Genomic DNA, 22723 nt, shown 5'->3' on the forward strand with positions numbered 1-22723 from the left:
CCCCTCCAAACCACCTGCAACTTCCCGTTCCAAGGCTGAACTGGTTTCATTTATCCCCCAGCAAAGTCATAACGCCCCTCCAGGATGAGGAAAGCACATTTTATCCACATTTAAACCTCTTCTAAACTACACCCACTTTCCAGCTGAACGTCATTGGTTTTCATCAGAAGTTACTTATTTTATTTATTTATTTACGAGCCCCAAACACAATCTGCACATAAGGTATGACTGCCACGCACTTAAAAATTCTTTTTTTCAATTCTTTGCCTCTTTATTTCTACTTTCCACGGCTTATAACATCTTAGGGGGAAGAAAAATCTCAAAAAACAAAGCTCGATAAGCGCTGTCTTTTCTTTCAACTCAGCAGTCTCTACCCCATCCAAATCAGACACAGACAGCTACGCAGCTGAATACACAGAAAATCACTTCACGCTATTGAAATAAGCCACATGGAGAGTAACCTCACTGAAAAATTGGGGAAAAAAACCCAGGAGACAGCCTTTCACAATTAGAAAACACTGTTCCATCCCACAGCAAATATCCATTAACCCTTTCCACAAAGCCGCGAGTAAAGAGAAAAATAAAATCCTGTGACGGGAGGCAGTGAAAAGTCGCGTGAAAGCAAACTAATAAATAGAACGAATGGAAATAGAGCGAGTTTAAACAACACCAGCCTTGACCGTGGGAGACCAGAAGAGTTCGTCCGCAGCCACCGGTCCCGCTCACCTGAACGCCGCCCCCAGCCCCGCTCACCTCAGGAGGGGCTGGATGGGAACCGACGGGAGAAAATCGCTCTTAAAGGCGCAGCTCAGGCGCCAGCCCCATCCCGGCAGCGGGGCAGAGCCCGGGGCGCGGACACCTGGGAGGGATGCCCGGGGATGCGCAGAGATGTCCAGGCATGGCCGGGGATGCGCGGGGAGCCGGCCGTGCCCTTGGCGCAGCTGCTGCCGCCGCGTCCCGCATCTCCCGAGCGCCGCGCGGTGTCCCGGCCCCGCCAGGAGCTGCGCCCGCCCGGCGCTGCCCCCGCCGCGGTGTCGCCGCCGGGATGTCGCTGCCGGGATGTGGCCGCGCTGTCGCGCCGGCGCCCAGGGCCGGTCCCGGGGAGCGCCGCTCTCCCCGGCCGTGCCCGGCTCGGCAGCGCCGCCAACAACCGGGAACCACCCGGCCGCTCCCCGGCACCTGCGGGCGGCGGCATCCCCGGCGGTCCGCGCTCCCTCCCCCTGCCCTCGCTCACCTGCGCGGCTGCGGTGGCTCCGCGGGCCGCTGGCGGCGCGGCCGGGCCGCCCGGGCAGGCGCTGTGGGCCGGGGCGGCGGCTCCCGGCAGGAAATTTCCCTCGGCCGCCGCCTCCTCCCGCTCCCGCTCCCGATCCCGATCCCGCTCCTGAGCCCGAGCCCGCGGCGGGCGCGGCGCCGCCTGGCGGACACGGCGCGCACTGCGGCGGGAGCGGCGCGGCCGGGGGGACGCGGCCTTGGGGCTGTGCCGGTGCCACCGCTACCGCCGCCACCACCACCGCCACAGCCCCGCCACAGCCCCGCCACAGCCCCGCCGGTGCCACCGCTACCGCCGCCACCACCACCGCCACAGCCCCGCCACAGCCCCGCCGGTGCCACCGCTACCGCCGCCACCGCCACAGCCCCGCCACAGCCCCGCCGGTGCCACCGCTACCGCCGCCACCGCCACCGCCACAGCCCCGCCACAGCCCCGCCGGTGCCACCGCTACCGCCGCCACCACCACCGCCACAGCCCCGCCACAGCCCCGCCGGTGCCACCGCTACCGCCGCCACCACCACCGCCACAGCCCCGCCGGTGCCACCGCTACCGCCGCCACCGCCACCGCCACAGCCCCGCCACAGCCCCGCCGGTGCCACCGCTACCGCCGGTGCCACCACCGCCACCGCTACCGCCGGTGCCACCACCGCCACAGCCCCGCCGGTGCCACCGCCACCACAGCCCCGCCGGTGCCGGTGCCACCGCCACAGCCCCGCCAGTGCCACGGCCACCACAGCCCCGCCACAGCCCCGCCGGTGCCACCGCCGCCACAGCCCCGCCACAGCCCCGCCGCTCCCCGGCACACGCGGGGGCTGCGAGCGCCGGGCTCCCTCCCGAGCCCCTGAGAGCGCCCAGCTCTGGCCGGGCCGCACCTCCCCGTGTCCCATCCCCGCGTGCTCCCGGGATGCCGGAGTCCCCGCTGGGCACCTGCCACCCTGCGGGCTCCGTGCCCTCGCTGCCCGGCCCCTCTGGAGGTGTCGCTGCCCGGCGGTGGGACGGACACACCTGAGGCTGGCGGTCCCCAGCGTCCCCTCCAAGGGACAGCGAAGCGGGACGGGGAGACCCGAAATAGAAACGGCAGGTGGGAAAGTAGGACAGGGAGGAGGGGATTACCGAGAATCAGGAGTCACCGCGGCTCAAGGCACATCTTGCTGCCTCTTGGCTCCAGTCCCTGCTACACACCTCTCCCAGAGCCAGAGGAGCCTCCCAGCAGGAGAAATACCTTCTCCAGGAGGCATCCAAGTGATCCTAAAAGTCTTTCCCAAACTTAATCAAACTCTGGATAACTTTCAAACCCCCCCATACCAATGCACCACGTTTAAGTTTTACAAAGGATGTCCCAGAGCAAGAAGAGCTTCCCAGCAGAAGAAATCTCTCCTCCAGAAGGGATGATCCAAGCGACCTTAAAAGTCCCAAACTTAATCAAACTCTGGATTACTTTCAAACCCCCCATATCCATGCACACCACATTTAAGTTTTCCAAAAGATGTCCCAGAACAAGAAGAGCACTGCAGCAGGAGAAATCCCTCCTCCAGGAAAGATCCAAGTAATCCTAAAAGTCTTTCCCAACCTTAATGACACTCCACGTTATTTTCCAAACCCTCACACCCACGCACACAACATTTTGGTGCTCCAAAGGATGTCACATCTTTTCGGGGGTGTAAAGAAAGACCCACCAGAACAAAAAAAAATATCAGAACATCTGTGAATATTTGTGTCTTCTGCAAGAAACTTCATCAGGGCCTAATTGCATCCCTTTGGCATCGTGTTGACAAGGAAACAGCAATTTAGTGTGAGGCTAAATTTCCACGAGCAGATATGGCAGCGCAAGTGGGCACAGCACCAGGGAGGAGCTGGATTTGAATGAACATTTTTGCAGATCAAATGACTGCAAGTCAGCAATTTTCTCGCTGGTAACCATTTGCAAGGGATTGGATATTAATTTAAATGAGTGCTTATAGCCAGGCAGTAAAATAAATAGAATTATTATACATGTTGGACAAAATGACCACGTTTTCTATTAGTGCAGGAGTTAAAAGTACTATTAGGCTGTGTGGTCCCAAAATTAATGAGTCATGAGACAGAAATGGGAAGCCAAGCTGTACAATAAAGCACCAAGAGCATGCACACTGGAGTTGTTAATGCATTATTTGGTGGGAAGGGTTTGTTGGAGAGAAGGGGAATATCTACATCAACAGTGCAATTGTGAAATAAAGTTGTAAACTTCATCCAATCCTCCACACTCATGTTCATAATTATATTGATAATTTAGCCTTGTTAGTCCCTACCAGTGTTCCCAGCTCTGCTTCCTTCCAGTCTCATCCAGGATGCTCCAAGGCCAGGTTTATGCCATTTGTGTTTTCCAGGATACATTAACGAGCTGCAGCCAACAGCCTGAGGCTGATTTTTTGTTGGCTGCAGAAAAACAACCCAGTGTGATGCTCTCTGATAGAGACCTTCAGCCAGAAATCCAGATTTAAAGGCCAGGAGTGGGGATCTGAAGGATGAAGTGTCTTGAAACCCAATTTCAGATCTCTCCAGACAATGAGGAGAGAGATAGGGGAGAGAATGAGAAACGAAGCTGCTGTGGGATTGGAAGCCATTTAGCAGCAATTTAATTACCTTGACAGAAGGAAGACAGGAACCAAAAAATAAATTTAAGAAAGTGGAAGGCTGAAATGCTGTGCAAAAATAAGATAACAACAGGCAGATGTTCCCACATTTATCCCAATCCTGCTCCAACAGGGACTTTCCTTCCTCCACCTCACAGGCCACCGGTCAGGTGTCTTTTCCTCTCTTTCCATTGCAAATCAAAACCCTCTCAGCAGTGGCAGCTCTTTGGCAGCCGTTACCCCCTCGCTTCCAACTTCCCAGAGATGCTGCAGGGCCTCCCACAGCTCCTGGCTGGCCCCAGCCCCTGCATCCCCTCCTTTGCAGCGTGGAAGGAATGAGATTCCAGCAGAAGTGGTGGGAACTTCACCTTGAGCAATTCCAGGCACTCTGCTGATCTCTGCTACAGAGAGGCATCTCCTCTGCTTCAAGCTCAGGGGATAAATGACAGGAAAAAGGCAATATTTGAACACCAACATTTAATTTGGGGTATTCCAACATGATTCCCTTGGCAGCAGCACGGTAGGTTGACTTCGGTGCTGATATTCTGGAATAAAAATCAGAAATGTCCTGAAGAAATCAGGAAATCAGAGGCAGGACAGCAAAAAACTGGCACAGACGTGTGATATCTGTGGCTGTAAACACATCCCAGCCTGAAAATACAGGGAAAACTCTTCCAAGTAGGAATAATTGGGCAGGCTCAGGGAATAAATGGTAGGAAAGAGGTAATATTTGAACATCAGCATTTTATTTTGGTGTTCCAACACAATAGATCTGTCTCTTTACTGGACTACAAATTTTAAATGTCCTGAAAAAATTTGGAAATCAGAGGCAGGACAGCAAAAAACTGGCACAGCCCCATGATTTCTGTGGCTGTAAACACATCTCAGCCTGAAAATGCAGGGAAAGCTCTTCAAAGTAGGAATAATTGGGCAAAAGCGTGAGGCTGTGCAATATTCCAGCAGTAGTTAATTTAATGACTCCAAAGGGGTATTTGTAGAAGGTTTTTCCATTCAGAATCTGAAATTAGGAGTCTGTAGGAACAGACTGAAGTGTTCAAGCCTACATCTCGTTATAATTGTTACAGAAATTGCAATAAAGGAAAGCCTGCCCTGCCTGCTCTTCTCTCCTTCTCCACCTCAAGGCGTTGTTTTAAACACTCCACACCATAAGCAGCTTCAAAGCCACGTTTTATTAAAATGAAAATATTGCAAGGGCTGTCTTTTCTATTTCTTAAAATGCCAGGAGTTTTCTTTGCCCCATCATTCTTCACTGAACTGCACTTGACCATTCCATTTCACTATTCAGTCCTAAATGAAATCCGCCTTTTAACACCAAAACACGTCATTTTAAAGTTGTGTCATCTTTTAGGGTGTGGAGAAAAGACACCCTGAGAGATCTTAGAGGCTTTAGTGGAGCTCTGTTGTTTTTGGTAACTACAGACCATGACTTTTGGAGTGAAAAGAAAAATGGAAAATAGATCAATAGTTTAAAAATTTCATTTTAAAACTCCTTATTTTGCCACAATGGCCTGCAGACATTCCCACCAACGATTTTACAGCTTGGAAGTGGGGAGAAACAGGACAATCAGGGAGTCAGATGCTCAGGGAGCTGCTGCTCCCCTTCCCCTGCCAGGGTGGGTGCCCTATGAGACGTTGCAGACGATAAACTTGCCCACTGAAGGATTCATTTCCCATCAAAACTTAATGCTGGATAATTTATTAATCCCAGCATCTTGGAGAAAAGGCAATCTGGGGGCTGTCCCTGCAGCTGCCATGTGTGCAAGGGGTGTTCCCACTTCCCAATATCCCGGCTAACCTGGCAGTGGGAAGCCATTCCCCCTTTTCCTGGCACTCCAGGCCTTTGTCCAAAGAATCCAGAATGGACACAACTCACTCTGGTGCAGATCCGAGGGATGCCCTGGCAGCAACAATGATTTTAAACCAGGATTTTGCACATTTGTGCGGATTCCAGCCTGGTGGCTTTGGGATCTTCCATTTATTTTAATTCCCAGCTGGAAATTCTCCTGGGTTTTTTCCCTATTTTTTTCCCCGTTCCTGCTGGCTGCTGGGGTGACAGGATGGAGCTCCAAGGGGCTGGTGACAATATTCCACCTGTCTGGGAGACAAGATTCCAGTGTGATCCCACTCCAATGTCAGAGCTCAGACATCCACAATTATACCATGATGGAGCTCTCAGCTGGGAAGTTCTGGGCATTTCCTGGGAAGAAATGTGAGGAAAATTTCCAATGTGTTTGCTTTGTCTTTCGAAAGTACCGTGAAAAAGAAAGGTCAGAGCGAAAGAAGAAATCAGAAGATGGAATTGTGCAAATCCACCCCACAGCAGCAGCGGGCAGGGATCCATAAATATTGTGCTCACACCCCTCTCCCAGTTTTCCAAGGAGTTGCTGCAATCATTTGCAGATCAGTTCAGCTTCACATTTCTCAACTCCAGCTCTGATAAAAGCTATGATCCTTTATCCCATTTCCCTCTCCCAGTCCAAAAGGCACAAACAAATCCGTGTTTCCATCGGAATGCTGGCTGCAAAGTGCCAGAGGAAAAAACCTGGATGTCGTTCTTAATATTCTGTAATTTGCTTTAATTCCGATTTATCCGTCATAGAAGAGGGAGAGGCAACATGGGTAACACGTGGCTTGGTCCTACATGGAATCCATGGACCAATCCTGCACACGCTGGAAGTTTTTTGAATCTTTCTGGAGCTGAAGGCTGAAGCAGCTGAGCTCCTCTGCAATCAGACATCGAAAGTGGAAATTAAAAAGGATGTCAAGGTTTTGTGGGAGACCCAGGGATGCACCACGAAGGTCAGGCCCAAGGAAAATCCCAAATGTCAGCAGCACTTCCTGCCAAGTCACCTTGCCAGCACTCAGTTGGTTTGAAATTAAATATTTAAACAGAACACAGAATTTTAAAACCACCGGCAGTGAAGTATTGCAGCTGCAGCAGAACTGAGAATAATTTGCAGTGGCTTCACCTTGAATTTCCCTGGCTACTGCTGAGCACAGCTGCGAGCATTGACCTGAGAGCCAAACCTTGGATCCTGCCCTGCTGGCATCCCTCGGGAGAGCGTCCCAGAATCCCAGAATGGTTTGGGTTGGAAAGGACCTTAAAATCCTTCCCTGTCTTGGGCAGGGACACCTTCCACTATCCCAGGGTGCTCCACCCTGGCTTTGGACACTTCCAGGGATCCAGGGGCAGCCACAGCTGCTCTGGGCACCCTCACAGGGAAGAATTCCTCCCTCATCTCTGATCCTTCTGCAGCTGTGGGCATCAAACCACCATGGGATTTGTTCCTTTCACATGTAAGAATGTGTTTGCAACATTAAAAAATAGATGTGCGTGAGATGTTTGAGTTTAAAGGTTTTCCTTTTGTATTTTTACATTCCTGGTTGCTTAAAGCAAACTGACTTAAACAGAATTGAAATACTCACATAAAACCAATCCTTAAAAATGATGGGTAATTTTATGTAGCAAAGGATTCCAGCTCTCTCTGCTGCTCCTCTGGTTCATAACAAATTAATCTGATTTTTCTCTTCTATTGCTGTGCAGGGCTGAGTCAGGATCCGTGGGGGCAGAGTTGATAAGGTGCTGATCAGGAGATATTTTCTCTGAGTCAGAGGAAAGCAATCTCTTCTCCTTTCTCTCAAGTGATGAGGTGTGTCCTGTCAAGCTACAGCTTTAATTCCAGGTTTTATGATGTTTTTACAGGTAGCTGTGAGGAAAAAAAGACAAGGAATCGTAGCTTAGGCATAGAATAAACCTCAAGGTGACAGGCAAGAAAAAAGCAAATGATGGTCTCATTTACAGAGCAATTCCCTGAGCCACAAGAGAGTTCCAATGATTTGAGCCATAACACTTCGAGCTGAGTCACCAAAAACTGAATATAATTGAGTCAGATTGCAAGGAAGGGAACTCCAGGCTATTCACCATGCTCTGAGTGGCTGTTAGTCAGTATTTTTAAAGGGGTGGGTGCTCAATTCATCAAAATTGAAGGAGCTGAAAAATAGTGCCCTGTTTTACCGAAACAAACATCACTTCTTAAATATTGATTTTTTTAAACCATATTTCACACGGGACAAGTGGCCCAGCTGATGGCAGGAGGGCAGCTTTTAGCTCAGTTTATTAGAAAATATCCTTGGATTATAAAGTCTTGGACTATGTCCTTTGGAGAATAGAGCTGGTGGATCAATGAACCTGGAGAGGTGGCTCAGCCTAACAAAGCCTTGCCGTATTTCTGGGGTTAAAGTTTAACTGGGTACAGATCAGAAGGTGAGGCAGGTTTCTTATTACTTTAGACAGGGTAAGAAATTCCCTTTTATTCCTCAGAGTTTAAATCAAATCCTGACTGACTGGCACTATGTTAATGAAGCATTTAGATTCTGTAGGAATGAAGCTTAAATACTTCTAAAAAAATTAGATTTATTTATTCCTATAAATAATGACCTCAAAAATAGCATCGAAATCTCAAATAGTTTGAAAAATGAAATAAAAATCAAGGCTATATTATGTAAAAGACCAGAAATAAAATATTATAAAATATATAATATAATATAATATAATATAATATAATATAATATAATATAATATAATATATATAATATAAAACCTGATTACTGCTTAAAAGTTTGGGATCAAAAAAAATCACAAAACAGAAAAATCTCAGTACAATAACCCTGCTTTGCAGAACAGGTATTTTCTCCTCCCAAAAATTTCTTGCACTTCAAATCCATAAAAAATTCAGGAATCTCTCCGCGTCCTCACAGGACAAAGCAGGGAAGCTTCAGGATGAGAACTCCACAGGTTGATGTAGCAGCACTGTTGAAGCAGATTGTTCCCTAAAGGTTAATTAAAAAGCTCTGGATGATCCAAGAGCAGGGATCCAGTATAAAGTGGGATAATGACATTATAATTAATAGAAATAAAAGCTGATGGAATCTTTATTACTTTACCCTGGCAATAAATTATTAATTTATGTTCCTGGTTTCAGCCCAAAAAAAGGGGGACTGGGTTTATCTCAAATTCTAGAAATTTGGTTTCAGTCTTTTCATTAAGCAATGAAAGTTTTCTCTGATACCATCATTTTACTGGGTTTTGTTGTTGTTTAGGTCAGCTGGGGTTAAAAAAAAATAGAATAGATTTGTTTCAGGATTTCTCCCTTTACATATCCACTGCTTCCCTGAAATGAAGGCCTGCTCAAGGTATTTGTTTCCTCCCTGACAAAACGAGAAAGGGAAGGAGTTAGTCTGTGAAAATAAGTGGAATTTGATTGGGAATTAGAGCTCTTTCTAGAAAATAACCCATTGACAGTAGACAGAACCTCCCTACCCCACCAAAACCCAAGAGCAACCCAGTGTTTTCCCAAATTTAAAGAATTTAACACGTTTCCCAAAGGGATGGTTGGGTAGCTCTTAGGCAAGCTGGGAATTTGAACAGAGAAAGAACATTTTACAACTCTTTACCATAAAACATTAGGCACAGATTTAATAAAAATTCTTTCCAGCCCAGCTATCAGGATTTTAAGAGGAAAAAGCAACAAATCAGGACTCTCCCAGGAGGAGCGAGGTGAGCTGGGAAGGTGCCAGCTCCAGGCTCTGGATGAACCCAGAGCGGCGATCTGGGAAGCGACGCTTTGGCAAGGACCATAAATCATCCATGGACAATTCCTTTGGCCTTTGCCAGGCTGCTTTGGTTGTCTCCATGGCAACACCTTTTCCCCAGAGCAAAGTTCAATTATTTTACATTTTTACTGCTGTTTGCTTAAAGTTTACCAGGATGACTCTGTGCTCGCACAGAGCACGGACAGCACCGAGGAGGAATCACCCTCATGGTAAACCGGACTAAAGGGACCAAAATCCTCTGAACTGGGGGAAAAATCCGTGGAAAGATGCCATCCAGGAGGAAAACATCCATGTTTGCCTCTGCTTTCTGTACCTGTGTGAGCTCCTTCGTGGTGATCTGTGTGGTGCTGGCGACCCCGCAGTGGGTGAGCAGCGACGTTCGGTTCTCCCGCACCAACTCCACCGTCACCGTCAGCCTCACGTACGGCCTCTTCAGTGGCACCTGTGAGCAGTTCGTGGATGCAGGACTCCTGGTGTCCGAAAAAACATTCCAAGGTGAGTGCTGGCACACCTGGAAGTGGATCAGAGGATCACAGACTGCTCTGGGTTGGAAAGACCTTAAAACTCATCCCATTCCCGCCCTGCCATGGGCAGGGACACCTTCCACTATCTCAGGACCCTGTCCAACCTGGCCTTAGACACTTCCAGGGATCCAGGGGCAGCCACAGGCTCCCTGGGAAACCCATTCCAGGGCTTCACCACCCTCACAGGGAGGAATTCCTTCCCAATATCCAATCCTAACCTAAGATCTCCTTGCTCGTGCCGCTGACAGACGTATCCATCCCGTATTCACCTGTAAGTACAATACTTTAAATGAGAACAAGAATAGCCACAGAACAGTCTGGGGATCCAAGTGGTATAAAATAAGGCCCCCCAAAAGGCACAGAAATGCTGCAGCATTCCTGACAATACCAGCTTATCACCTGTGATCTTGGCCTTCACCTTGGAATGAGGGAAAAACCACAAAATGGGAACTTTCTGTCAAACTGACTTTGATTTTCACAAGTTTGGTGAGGAACAGAAAAGCAGCACTCAGCACTTTATTAAGGGATTTACAAACCTAATTGACCTTCCAGGTTGGTTTTTTTTTAAATTTCATTATGTTAATTTATTGTCTGACTTCAAACATTTTGCCACCTACTACTAAATTAGCACCATTTTGATAGAGAAAGGTTTTAAGGCTGCTGCAGGAAAAAGAATAAAACACACAAAACAACACCCAGAGGTAGATGAACCTGAAAGCTGCTGCCAGGATCAAGGGTTGGACTTATTTTATCTGCCTTGCTGCCTCATCAAGTTCAGAGCAATAATGCTGGTGACACACAGGAAAGGGAGAAAAGCCACTCGAAAGAAAGCTACCAAAAACATGAGTAGGTCAAGTAATTTTGAAATATGAGATATGGATTTAAATTAGGTGTAAGGACTGGCACAGGGTGCCCAGAGCAGCTGGGGCTGCCCCTGGATCCCTGGCAGTGTCCAAGGCCAGGCTGGACATTGGGGCTGGGAGCAGCCTGGGACAGTGGGAGGTGTCCCTGCCCATGGCAGGGGTGGCACTGGATGGGCTTTAAGGTCCCTTCCAACCCAAACCAGTCTGGGATTTTAAGATGTTTCAAGAAATATTTTCATTTTTGGTAGGCTGTTGTGAGATGTCCCAGCACAGCAGATCTAAACCTCCAGCTGCTTCCCAGCTCTTCCCCAGCTTCATTTATTCCTGGCATTGCACCTGCAGAAACACCTGAATTCCCATGGTGGCAGAGCTGTGTTACACAAACCTGTCCCCACCATGACATTTATGTTCTCACGAAACCCTGAGCACAGCAGCATTCCCAGCAAAAGGTGGAGCATGGATGGGGATAGTTACGTAACAAGTACAGAGTCCCAAATCATTCAATCTTACTTCACTACAGTCACAGCAGAACAATGAACGTGATTTTTAGAAGAGTCAATAATAAACAAACTAATTTATACGTGGTTATAGCTGCTCATGGCAGCTGGCTGAAGCCCCAAGCCTTGAGCCACGTGGGCAGCTCTGGCTGATTTTAATGGGGCTCCGTGGGAAACGTGGAATCCTGCCCTGGAGAGCTGATGGCAGAGGAGGATCCAGGCTGGCTGCAGTCCAGGGATTGTGCCCTGCCTTTGTCTGCACAGCAGCTCCCACAGCCCAGTCGCAGGGCCTGGGTGTTGTGATCGATTTTAATTAGAATTACTGAAAGGAACTCAAAACACTCTGCTGTCAGTGAAAGGTTTCAGTTCTCTGCATGGTCTGCGTTGGTGGTGTTGGGTTTTCCCTCACTGGATTTGGGGTTTTGTGCTTATCACTTACCAAGTGTTGCGAGAACACTTACAAAAAGCTATCTCCACTCTCACCTATCGGTAATTTAGGGATGAATAAAGTGAGCGTCAGGAGCTGTGAGTTTCTTTCCACAGCTGCTGAAGGAAAGTGGGGCTTTGTGAATAATCTAAATATGGGTTTGCCCACATCCCTCATTAGTTCTGTCGGGCGGGTATCCAGAATGAGAAGAACTGACTTTAAATTAATTCTTAGGCTCTGTACTAGGCATGATTATCGTGTTTACATTAAATATTATTTACTGAAGAAATCCTTCCCTGGCAGGGTGGGCAGGCCCTGGCACAGGGTGCCCAGAGCAGCTGGGGCTGCCCCTGGATCCCTGGCAGTGCCCAAGGCCAGGCTGGACATTGGGGCTGGGAGCAGCCTGGGACAGTGGGAGGTGTCCCTGCCATGGCAGAGGTGGAATGAGACGTTCTTTAATGTCCCTTCCAGCCCAAACCAGTCTGTTCTATCATTATATTCCATATGTATTTGAAATAGGAAACATGCTTCCTAGAATTCCATACATTCTATCTTTATATTCATATTCATTTATATTCCTCTCCTCCTAAGGCAGGAGAAGCGTTTCCTTTGCTGATATCCTTAAATAAACGGATTTCCAGTGCTATGGAGGAACAAAGTGCTGAGCTTTCTGCACTCTGACATTTCAGACACCAGCAAGAGGAGTTCTAAACATGCTTTTAAATCTCAGCATGATTTAATTTGGTATTTGATTTAAAACCAGTTCTGCCCTGGCTGGGGGCTCTGCTGTGCACCCCACGTGCGTTTCTCAAATGGCATTGTCACATTTGGGTGTGGGAAAAGAAGGACAATCCCAGAAGGGTAAATCAGAGTCAAGAACTTGAGGATTATTTTTAGCAGCAGCCCAGGTTGGCTTTTATCAATGACTATTCCAAAGCAGATCATCAACAGCCTTTACAAAAAAACCAACTTGTTTTTTCCAGAAACCACAACATTAAAAGAAATTTCCAAGCACAAAGATGAAAGACTTTGAATATAATTCCTGCCATGCCCTGTGCATGGAGTGCCCAGCCAGGGTGGCTCTTTCCCAGCCTTAATGGAGCAATAAATCACTGCAGCCACTTCCCAGGCCCTGGGGATGAACAGGCAGCCAGAATGCAAAAGTTATTTAATAACCAGAGTCCTCAGAGCCTCCCTGAGCTGTTTGAGTGGTTTGTCTTAGAGAGGAACCACCTATGAATAAAATGCTCTGTCAGAGGGTTTGGTCACAGCTTTGACTGGTCCAAGCCAAACAGGTAGAGCTTGAGCCAGGCTCAGGAAGAGCCACGCCCAGAGAGTCCAGAAGGTCAGGATTATCCAACAGCTGGCAGCCAGCAAGGCCAACAACACCCAAGGAGGACTTTCAAATTCACCACAGCACAGAGGAATCGTTTCACTTTCTAAAATACATGACAACAGATGCTGGAATTCATTCATGTTCTCATCAGTTCCCAGGGATCTCCTGTAAATTTGGAAGCTCTGTTGAGCTCTCCTTGGGATTTTTTGCTTGTTTGGGCTTTTTTCAGTGCTTAATTCCTGATGTGTCATGGCTGATTGTGGAGCTGTAAAAGCTGCTGGGAAGGCTGACTAAGCTCAGTAAAGTCTGGGAAATTCTACCCAAACACATAAGAATTAAGGGTGAAAACCAAAAGAAGATACAGGAAATTAAGGAGAGACCTGAGCAGACCCTGTTTTCATTCTAGGATGAGGTTGTTTTGCACAGACCCAGAGGTTATCCAGCTGCAGGTTACAACTGATCCCACTCAGATCAGCTGCTGGAGACTCCTTCCGTCTGCACAGGCTGCTTTAGTTAGGGATAAAACCCCATCAGTTGCCATGAAAAGAGCATTTTCTTTAAAGCCCTCAGCCTTGTGCTGTTGCAGACACGGCTACAACAGCTGGAGGCTGACAAGATGCCATCCCCTAAACTGCAGCTCCGTGTCAGACATAAACAAGATCAATTAGGGGGTGTGAGAGGTGTAGCCAGGCAGTTGTGGAGATGTTCTGAGCGATAAAATTAAGTGAGGCTGCCAGAGGGAAATTACACAAGCCTGTCTGATTTGGCTCCAGACTTATTTCTTCTGCAAGAAATAGATCACAGGTTGTAAGGCTGCGAGGCTGCTTCAGCCTGAGCACAGGGTGCAAGCTGCTCACTTCCATTTCATTGAGTGATATCCCCCGGATGCCCTCCTTTCCTTTTCTTCCAGGAAAATTGCTTAAATTTACAACTGATTTCCATAACACATCCTCACCTGCTGCTGCCTCGAGCAGAAATTAACTTGTACTGCAGTATTAGATAAAATGTGAGAGGAATTCTCCTTTCCGTTCCTTTCCAACAGCTCTTTTTATTATATTTATTCCTCTTTATGGGTTTTTACTCCTTTTTTTTTTCCTTCTGCTGTGATTTCTGCCACTTATGCACTACCTGAATATTTTGCAATAATGGCTCTGTATCAAGAACAGCACAGAAAGGGAATTTTCCTACAGAAATCTGTCTCTCACAACATCTATTTGAACAGAGAGCTCCAAAACATTGTCCTTGTATTTGTTGCAACATAAAGCAGCCACAGGCACATTATAGCTGCCTTTTCAGTCTTTAAATTGAGAGGAGGAAAAGAATTCACCTCCACAAAATACACTTTGAGGCTATTGCATTTGGGGTTGAGTCTCTTGTTATCAGCAACTTGTTGAGTAACTGGGAGGATTTAGGCAAAAATTGGTGACAGTTCTGAAGGGTTTGACCACAAGAGCCATGGACATGTGGCCGGGAGCTACAGCAGGGAATGATCTGGGAATAAGCCAGGGAAAAAGGAGAGGGAGCAGGATGTGGGGTCAGGGCCATGTGCCCACAAAGTTCAGCCCTGTGGGAGCCAAACCCTCCACGAACCCCGTCCTGTCCTGGTGGGAAAACAGCAGGAGCTGCTCCTTTATTTTAAAAGAAGGTACCAGTCCTGCCTCCAGCAAGCTTTTCCTGCAGGGCATGCAGACAGATCCAGTCAGGAGATGAGCTCAACCACCCTCATCTGCCGCTGGATGACCAGGCTCAGATTTATTTGCCCTGCAAATGCAGCTGACCTGTCCAGGCAGCAGCTTTAATGCACTTTGGGAAGGATTTCCCCGTGAAATTTATTGCACGTGAGGGACTGCTGCTATACCGAAAGGAAATACAACTGGAGCAGAGTTTTACATTGGAGCAGGGTTTTAAATAGGTATTTGTGGAGGTTACCAGACATTGGCAGAGGAACACCCAGATTTCTGATCCACTTTAGGCAGAAAATTCCTGTCTGGCCACGTCCAGAGGAAATATCTACAGAAGTATTAAGGACAGAAGTTTACTACCCACTAACCTGCAGAATTAGCAGACAAGAATTTATTTCAGCCCCACATTCCTTCACCCCATGTTTCGGTTTGGATTCGTTGCTGTGTCCAATCCTCCTGCTCTTTCTTCATCCCCATCCCTACAGATCAGCCAGACCTCTGCTCATTAGCTTTTAATTACAGCCCTGGCAGGAGGTCATAACATGGGCTGAGCCCACGTGGCTGGGCAGGGCAGGTTGTCACAGAATCATGGAATATTCACATAGGAAAAGCTCTCCAAGATAACTGAGTCCAACCTTTAATCACTAAACCACGTCCCCCGGCGCCACAGCCACTTTAGAACACTTCCAGGGATGGTGACTCCCTGGTCAATGCTTGACCACCCTTTTTCTGTGAGCAAACTTTCCCACATCTCCACTCGAACCCCCTGTGGCACGAGCTGGGGCCGTGTCCTTTCCTGCTGTCCCTGACCCCTGACCCCGCTGTGTTTCAGTCGCAGACGCCCTGAGCAGCGCCAGGAGCAGGAGCCTGAACGTTGCCATCATCGTGGTGCTGGTGCTGGCTCTGCTGAGCTCCCTGCTCAGCTCTGGCTTCACCTGCACCAACGCTGTCAGCAACCCCTACCAGACATTCCTGGGACCCGTCGGAGTCTACACCTGGAATTCCGTGTGCGGTGAGTAGCGCGTGTTCCCGTGGATTCCGGGATGAAGGAATAGCTGCGAAAGGGAACACTTGGAAATGCATTCTGTTCTGTGGGTTTCCTTTGTAACTGTGCCTGCTGGGACACCTGAAAAGCATCTTTGAAATACCAGTAAAATACATTATATAACAATAAAACAATATTCATATAATAGTATTTATAGGGAGGCAGCAGCTTGGAGGAGTGAGCCCTGGCAAAAATTATTTCAGTCTTTAAAAAAGCAAAAAGTCACAGGTGAAAATAAGTTTAAACATTCCCTAAGCATGAAAAACAATTGGAGGGGATGCTGAGTCATTAGAGCTGGGAACCTGTCCAAGAACCCCACGTTCTTGCTTGGATTGAGCCCGGCTGCTCCCAACCCTCCCTGTGCTGCTCTGGCCACGACCACAGATCTCACACTTGATTAGTCTCGAGAGGATTAGGTGTTCCTCTAATAATAGGTTTGCACTTGAATAATTTCCTTTTAAGACATCTGATTAGAGAGTACTTCAGCACAGGTATTTTGTCCCTCAAAAGCTCTTCAGGTCCAGGGAAGAAGTGTCCCCAGCAGCACCACGCTGTCCTGGGGACACAGCCAGCCCTCAGTGGGAAGGGAGCAGTGCAGATAATCTTAATTATAGCAAGTACAGGTGAGGCGTGAAAATTACCCATTTTTAACACAGATGCTGAAGCGGCTGTGAAACTCAGTAAGAAAAGTGAACAAAAGCTAAATTAGACAATTATTCCCTTCTGAGACAGGTAGATCATTGTCTCATCACATGAGAGGGTTTTTTCTGAGCCCAGCACCCTGAACCTGCAAGCTCTGACTGAAATGAAAGGACTAAAATAAATATTGGGGAGAAAATAAAATTCTCATGTTGGCTGAGGGTTGTGGTTACTTTTAACAGCCCTGCAAGTGCTGTGACCTGGAAGTTCATTTTGCTGTGGGTGTATTTTTATGGGCAATCACGCATCATTTAATGGGGGAGGTCATCTTGGAGGCTCCTAATCCTCCTACAGTGTCCTCCTGAATAAAAAATGAAGCTGTTTCAGCGTGAGCTGGGGTGGGATGAGGTGCCGGGAGAGAAGGAATGGAACTGTTCCGCCAGAGTTCAGAGATTACAGCTCTGTTGGCACGAGGAAAGCAGAGATGTAAGAGCAATATTGAGTTAAATGTCAAAGCGACTGAACTCCTTTTACATTTGGGAGGCTGTAAGAAATAGAGACAGACCTAATAAGACATCACATTTTGGTTCATGCCAGACTGATACAATAATTCAAGCTGTGAAGAACAGGAGGCCTCCAAGTTTAAGCTCTTGGGCCACCCCTGAGCACAGACCAGGCTGCTCAGGGCTTTATCCAGCTGTGATATTTATCCAGCTGTGATATTTTATCCAGCTGTGAGACTGCCCATCCATGGGTTTGGGCTTGTATCAAACAGGCATTGACAAATCACCAAAGGGGTGAATACACAATACTGCTCAGCCCTAAATTCAGTGAAAAAGAGTTGAATTAAATGGCCTTATCTAAGACTAATCAGTGAGAATCTAATCATTTTCAATTATATCTTTGCCTGTATCAAAACACCTGGCAGATACTATTGGGTGGGGCAAAAATTCTTTAAATGCCCCCATAGTTTATTAATGATAAATATTAGATAAATTGATTAAAATACCTGGATTAGGACAAGAATTAAAGCAGACTGTAAGTCACTACATAAATAACATTGCAGTTTCTCCTCTAAAATGTTATGTTTTATATAAAATTATAATTTTGTATTTCTATTTTCTAGGAGTCCTCACCCTCATAGCCATGATTCTTTTCCCTGTGAATGTCCAAGGAAACAGCCTGTCTCAAGAACTGGCCCAGGGATGTTCCACCTCTCCGCAGACACACCTTGGATCCAAACACAACTATGGATATTCCTACTGGATCATGCTGCTCATCCTTTTCCTGAACATTGCTTCTCTCGTCATCATCTATTTCTATGACCACGCCAGATATTCCAAGAAGAAAGAGCAGGAAAGACCCATTGAAAATGCACCAAAGGATGTTATCCTGTTTTAAGGACACCTTGGAAAAGGGGGTGTGCAGGAGGATTCATGTGGACAGCAGATTTCTGTTTGCTCTGAACTGTGTGCGCGGTTCAACTCCCAAATTGTTGTGAGGACACCAAAGCCTCTTTCGGTTTCAGCTGCCTTCAGGCCTGGGCAGCAAGATCAAAGACATCGTTTGAGTTGTGTGGGATTTGGGATCTCGAGGGACAGGAAGAGTGCAAACAGCAGGATCCCTTGGGATCAGCAGAAATGGTCACAGAACTGCTGGTGCTCCATCTTCTCCTTTCTCTGCTCAGGGATGTCCTGCAGGTCTGGAGGCTCCTGGTCATGCCAGGAACTGCCCTTGTGGCCAAAACCCACAGAACACAGTGCTGGAGTCCCCATCCCTGCGGGGATTGAACAGCCCTGGGGATGTGGCACTTGGGGACATGGGGCAGTGGTGGCCTTGGCAGTGCTGGGAATGGTTGGACTCCATGGATTTCCCAACCTAAACGATTCTACAATTCCACAGCAGCAGAGAAGCCCAGTAGCTACAGGTTATTAATGGATAGGAGCATTAGGAAATCTTATTTGGGGCTCTTTGCAGACCTTTGAGCACTGCCAAGAGCAAAGGGCGCAGCCACACCTTGGGCAGCTGTGCCCGGCCCCCTCTCCACACATCTCTGCCTGGCACAAAGTCCCCCCAGCTGGATTATCAGTGATGACTGATGGCCAGGGCCATCCCTTTGCCCAGTTTAATGAGTATTTACTGTGCTCACAAAGGCTGTAGAACTGCCCAGGAGTGGGGAGCTCCCTTCTCATTCCTCCAAGGGAAGGGAGCAGAGGGACCTTGGGACAGATCCTGCTCAGAGCACAGGCTCACTGTGGTCAGCACTTCTGCTCCTTTGTCCCTCACCTTTGCAGCCAGCAGAGACCTTTTCTTTTCTTTCCTTTAAAAAGGGAAAAAAAAGCCTCATTTTCCTTTGCAGTGTGAATTTCAGTTGTGCTCCATATCTGTCCTGTGATACAAGAGGTGCTCGTGGAGATAAGAAAGCATTTTGAAGAGGGGATGAGGAGATACAAGAGGTGAATCCTCACTTTTTATGTCAGAAAAGCAAAGTTTGGAGATGAAAGCAGCCAGCACTTTGTGCAGCTGTGCTTTCACAGGAACCAGAGCAGAGGGATTTTCCTTCCTGCTTAAAAGGGTGGTGAGGGCAGAGGTGGGAATAAAATAAAAAAGGGTTTCTAAGAGTTGAGGGTGGCACAGGTCAATAAAATCAGAGATGATCTTTGCTCTGCGTGACTGGAAGTGCCGGGGAGGGCTGTAAACATTGCGGTGGAGCTGGCCCCAGGCCAGCTTTGCCAGTTTTGCTTCGGCTGCAAAAATTTTCACAGTTTCAGCGTTCATCTGTCACTGTTGGACCCAGCCAGCATCCGTCACACGCCACAGCTCCGCTCAGAGCGGCCTGGTGGAGGAACAGAGTCAGAATAATGCAGGAGGAGCAAGAATTCCTGCTCTGGAGAGCAGGAGCTTCCCACTGCCTGGGAGTTCGTGGTGCATCAAAGCACTGGTTTGGGAAATGAAATAAATCCTGCTTTTGGATGCCTGTTGGGAGCACATGGCCCTGTTAAAAATCAGTCTGGAGGTCTCTTGTTTGCCTGCAGACACTAAAAAGTCACTGTGTAACGAGGACTCACCTGCTTTGATGTGAGCACAGATCAAAGTCACCACAAGGCTAAAAAACCCCGATTTAAACAGGAGTTCAAGTTGTAGGTGACTAACGAGGCTGCCTCGGGATTCTTCCTCTGGATGTTTTATCTCAAATTAAGGGCAGGAATTCCCTTCCCAGGCACCAAGAGCTGCTCTCAGGCACGCTGTGCTCGCTGGCAGCTGCTGCTGCGGGGATGGAGCAGTCGGGATGGGGCCGGGAAGAGCCTCAGGTGCTCCAAGGAGCAGCCGCGCATCCCCGCACGGGTGAACCCCCCAACCCCGCCTGGGCAAGCACAAGGCACGGGGGAAGTGGACGCACAGAGCTGGCACCAACTTGGCACCCTGTGCTTCCCTAAAATTCCCTGCTAGCGCTGGGCAGTGGCAGCAGAGGGGGGGTTATCATTTATAGGGTGCTTCTGGATCCCTGGAAGTGCCCAAAGCCAGGCTGGCGCAGCACGGTAGTGGGAGGCGTCCCTGCCCATGGAACTGGATGAGTTTAGGGTCCCATCCAACCCAGACCGTTCTGTAATTCCATTTATCCTGGGTTCAGGCTCTCCTCCCTTTCACCCCCCACCCAAACCTGCCCAAGGGCTGCCAGAGGAATATTTATTTTCAACTCTCTGATACCCCTATAATAAAAATCATTAACTGTGTCTGTGATCCTGTGCTTGATTTAGAACATCGATTGTTAATTCGGGCAGCTCTCCCACCAGCAGAGATTTTTAAACAGCAGGAGCTGGCTGGCTCTTTAGTGGAATAGCTCCTGGGGGACAGGGATTGCTTTTATTGACTGTGTCTCTGTGCCTCTGGGCAACAGCAAAGCTGCACTGGCTCTTTTTTTCTCTAATTGTGAATTAACCAGCTCTGCCGTGCTGCTGAGGGGCTACAGCAGAAATTATTGCATTTGCCTGCCTGCAGCTTTGCAATGTATCTTATTAAATGTTTTCAGCTGCTGCTAAACATTAGGCTGACTGTTAATTTAGCAGGTGTTGAGGATCTGCGGTGGTTTCAAGGAAAAGCTGCCTTTATTCAGCATTTTCTGCTGCGTGGTGTAACTTTTATCCAGTGTGAAACCTCGAGAGTGAACTGTAAAGCTGAAATAGATCTTGCACAAATAGAATCACAGAATTAGAGGATGGTTGGGTTGGAAGGGACCTTAAAATTCATCTCATTCCACCCCTGCCATGGGCAGGGACACCTTCCACTGTCCCAGGGTGTTCCAACCCCCATGTCCAACCTGGCCTTGGGCACTGCCAGGGATCCAGGGGCAGCCCCAGCTGCTCTGGGCACCCTGTGCCAGGGCCTGCCCACCCTCCCAGGGAGCAATTCCTTCCCAATATATAACTTAAATCTCTCCTCTTTAATCCAAAGCCATCCCTCCTTGTCCTGTGCCCCTGCAGAAAGCCAGGTGAGAATGCATTGCCCAGTTAATGTTATATATGGTTATTTTAAACCCTGTAGTTCAATCACAATCACTTTAGGAGAAGCATCCAAGTGATTTATTTAGCCAGGGGAAAAAAAATCCCTTATTGAGCCAGAGCAACCATTATGCACAGGTCAGCATGGACTGGGAGCGAGGGACTGCCTTGGATTTCTCCTTCGGGGAGTAAAAGGAGGAAGAGAGGGGAGCAGATGGGAGCTGGGGGTGCCTTGCTGGATAATCCCCTCTTGTTCTTCTCCACTCAAGCTCAGCTTTCAGCATTTCTGACCGGGGGCACAGGGTGAGGAGCAGTTGGGACTCGGATGTCGGAGGGGGAATCACCTTTCAGCCGGTTTGAGGCAGGACCTTCCCCTGACCTGCTCAGACACAGCTCCCGGGGAAAAGCCGCGCTTCAGACACTGGCAAGTGATGAATGTGGAAAATCACCCGGCTTCAGATAAGACGGGAGCTTGATTTTGCTCTCAGCAGCGCATCGGGCTGACAGTGCCAGCTTTTCCCCTTTCACCTGAGGGCAAACTGCCAGGACCTGTGCTCGTTAAGAGGATAAGTGCACTGAACACAGCTCCATTCATCTCCAGGCTGCCTGCTTGGCAAGAGCCGGGCCGATTCCCCTCTGATCTCCCAAAACCTAATGCAAGCTTGGATTAGGTTGCATCCCTTTCCCCCCCGCCCCCTCTTTTTCACCCTCCTCCCATGGAAGTGCCTGTAAGGGGGATGCACAATCCTTTCTTCTGCAGAGCTTTTGAATCAGCAGATTCCTGGACACTTTGCCTTCCTGTTGTTCATCCCTGTCCTGGCTGGCTCCTGGGCAGCCTGTTCCCTTCCAGGACGTGGGGAATTCCTGACTTTTCCCATTCTGTAATCTAATTTAGAGCAGGAGCTTCCAAATCCAGGCAGTTACCTGATAACCGACCTTTGTTACCTCCTTATCCCAGCCCTGTCCAACCCAACCATGGACACTTCCAGGGATGGGGCACTTAAATCCTGAACCCCCCAGTTATCCCAGGGAACTAATGGGATTTCCAGGATTTAATGGGTGTTCTGCTGGAGGAGCAGTTCCTGTGGTGCCCAAACCACATCAAAACAACCTCTGGGAAGAAAAGGAACTGAAAAATCAGGAAATCAAATCCCACCGAACAGCATTCCCTGCAATAACTCAGGGCATGGAGTTATCCCTTCCTGCTCAGCCTGTCCTGGCTTCTGCTCCTGTGCCTGGAAAGGGAATTGAGCTGGAGAGTAAGGGGGATTTTCCCTGTTTAGTCCCATTTTCCTCCCGGCTGTTTGCTGCAGGAGCCATGAGAGGGCAGCAGGCTCCTTCCTAGGATGCCTTGGCTTGGCTTTCCTGGTTTATTCTGCTGAAAAGTGGGCGGCGAGAAAGGCAGGGAGGGGCTGGGAGGGACAGGGAGAAGGCTCCTGACTCTACATGCAAAGGATTCTTCTATTTCACCTCCTTAAGACACACAAAAAGAGAAAGTATTTTCCAAATTACATTAATTTTGAGGCTCTAATTGACATCCCAGCTCTGTGGGAATGAGCACAGGAGGAGGGAAGAGAGTGGTAGGTTCCTGGGAAAAGTTTTTGGCCAATTCCCAGTATTATGTTATATGTAATAATAAGAGGAAAATTGCCCCCAAAAAAGCCCAGAGGAAAGTGAGAATACACGATTTTTAAA

General features: G+C 48.4%; 2 protein-coding genes and 1 long non-coding RNA gene across 8 annotated transcripts in view; 1 reads left to right on the top strand and 2 right to left on the bottom strand.

Annotated features, from left to right (window-relative positions):
* Positions 1 to 2300, bottom strand: part of PTPRE (protein tyrosine phosphatase receptor type E) — an 89348-nt gene extending 87048 nt beyond the window's left edge. Inside the window, exon 1 of one of the 5 annotated variants that reach the window (XM_048310504.1) lies at positions 2276 to 2300. The gene's annotated coding sequence lies outside the window, so the exon portion shown is untranslated. Of the gene's footprint in view, positions 1 to 726; positions 983 to 1234; positions 1283 to 2275 lie in introns of those variants that run through there. The other 4 variants (XM_048310503.1, XM_048310495.1, XM_048310507.1 and 1 more) reach the window with 4 other exon arrangements.
* A 1986-nt stretch (positions 2301 to 4286) lies between these two features.
* LOC125329748 overlaps positions 4287 to 22723 on the bottom strand; it is a 32551-nt gene continuing 14114 nt past the window's right edge. The window contains exons 2-4 of one of the 2 annotated variants that reach the window (XR_007205254.1): positions 9830 to 10027; positions 7330 to 7610; positions 4287 to 4427 (exon numbers count right to left, since the gene is read on the bottom strand). This is a non-coding gene — a long non-coding RNA (uncharacterized LOC125329748). Of the gene's footprint in view, positions 4428 to 7143; positions 7611 to 9829; positions 10028 to 22723 lie in introns of those variants that run through there. The other variant, XR_007205253.1, reaches the window with a different exon arrangement.
* On the top strand, positions 9692 to 18307 carry CLRN3 (clarin 3). The gene is made up of 3 exons (XM_048312085.1): positions 9692 to 10011; positions 15678 to 15857; positions 17656 to 18307. The coding sequence occupies exons 1-3, from the start codon at positions 9783 to 9785 to the stop codon at positions 17928 to 17930; spliced, it is 684 nt and encodes a 227-aa protein (XP_048168042.1). The 5' UTR covers positions 9692 to 9782; the 3' UTR covers positions 17931 to 18307.

This window comes from Corvus hawaiiensis, chromosome 8 (genome assembly GCF_020740725.1).
Source record: "Corvus hawaiiensis isolate bCorHaw1 chromosome 8, bCorHaw1.pri.cur, whole genome shotgun sequence".
Taxonomy (NCBI): Eukaryota; Metazoa; Chordata; class Aves; order Passeriformes; family Corvidae; genus Corvus; species Corvus hawaiiensis.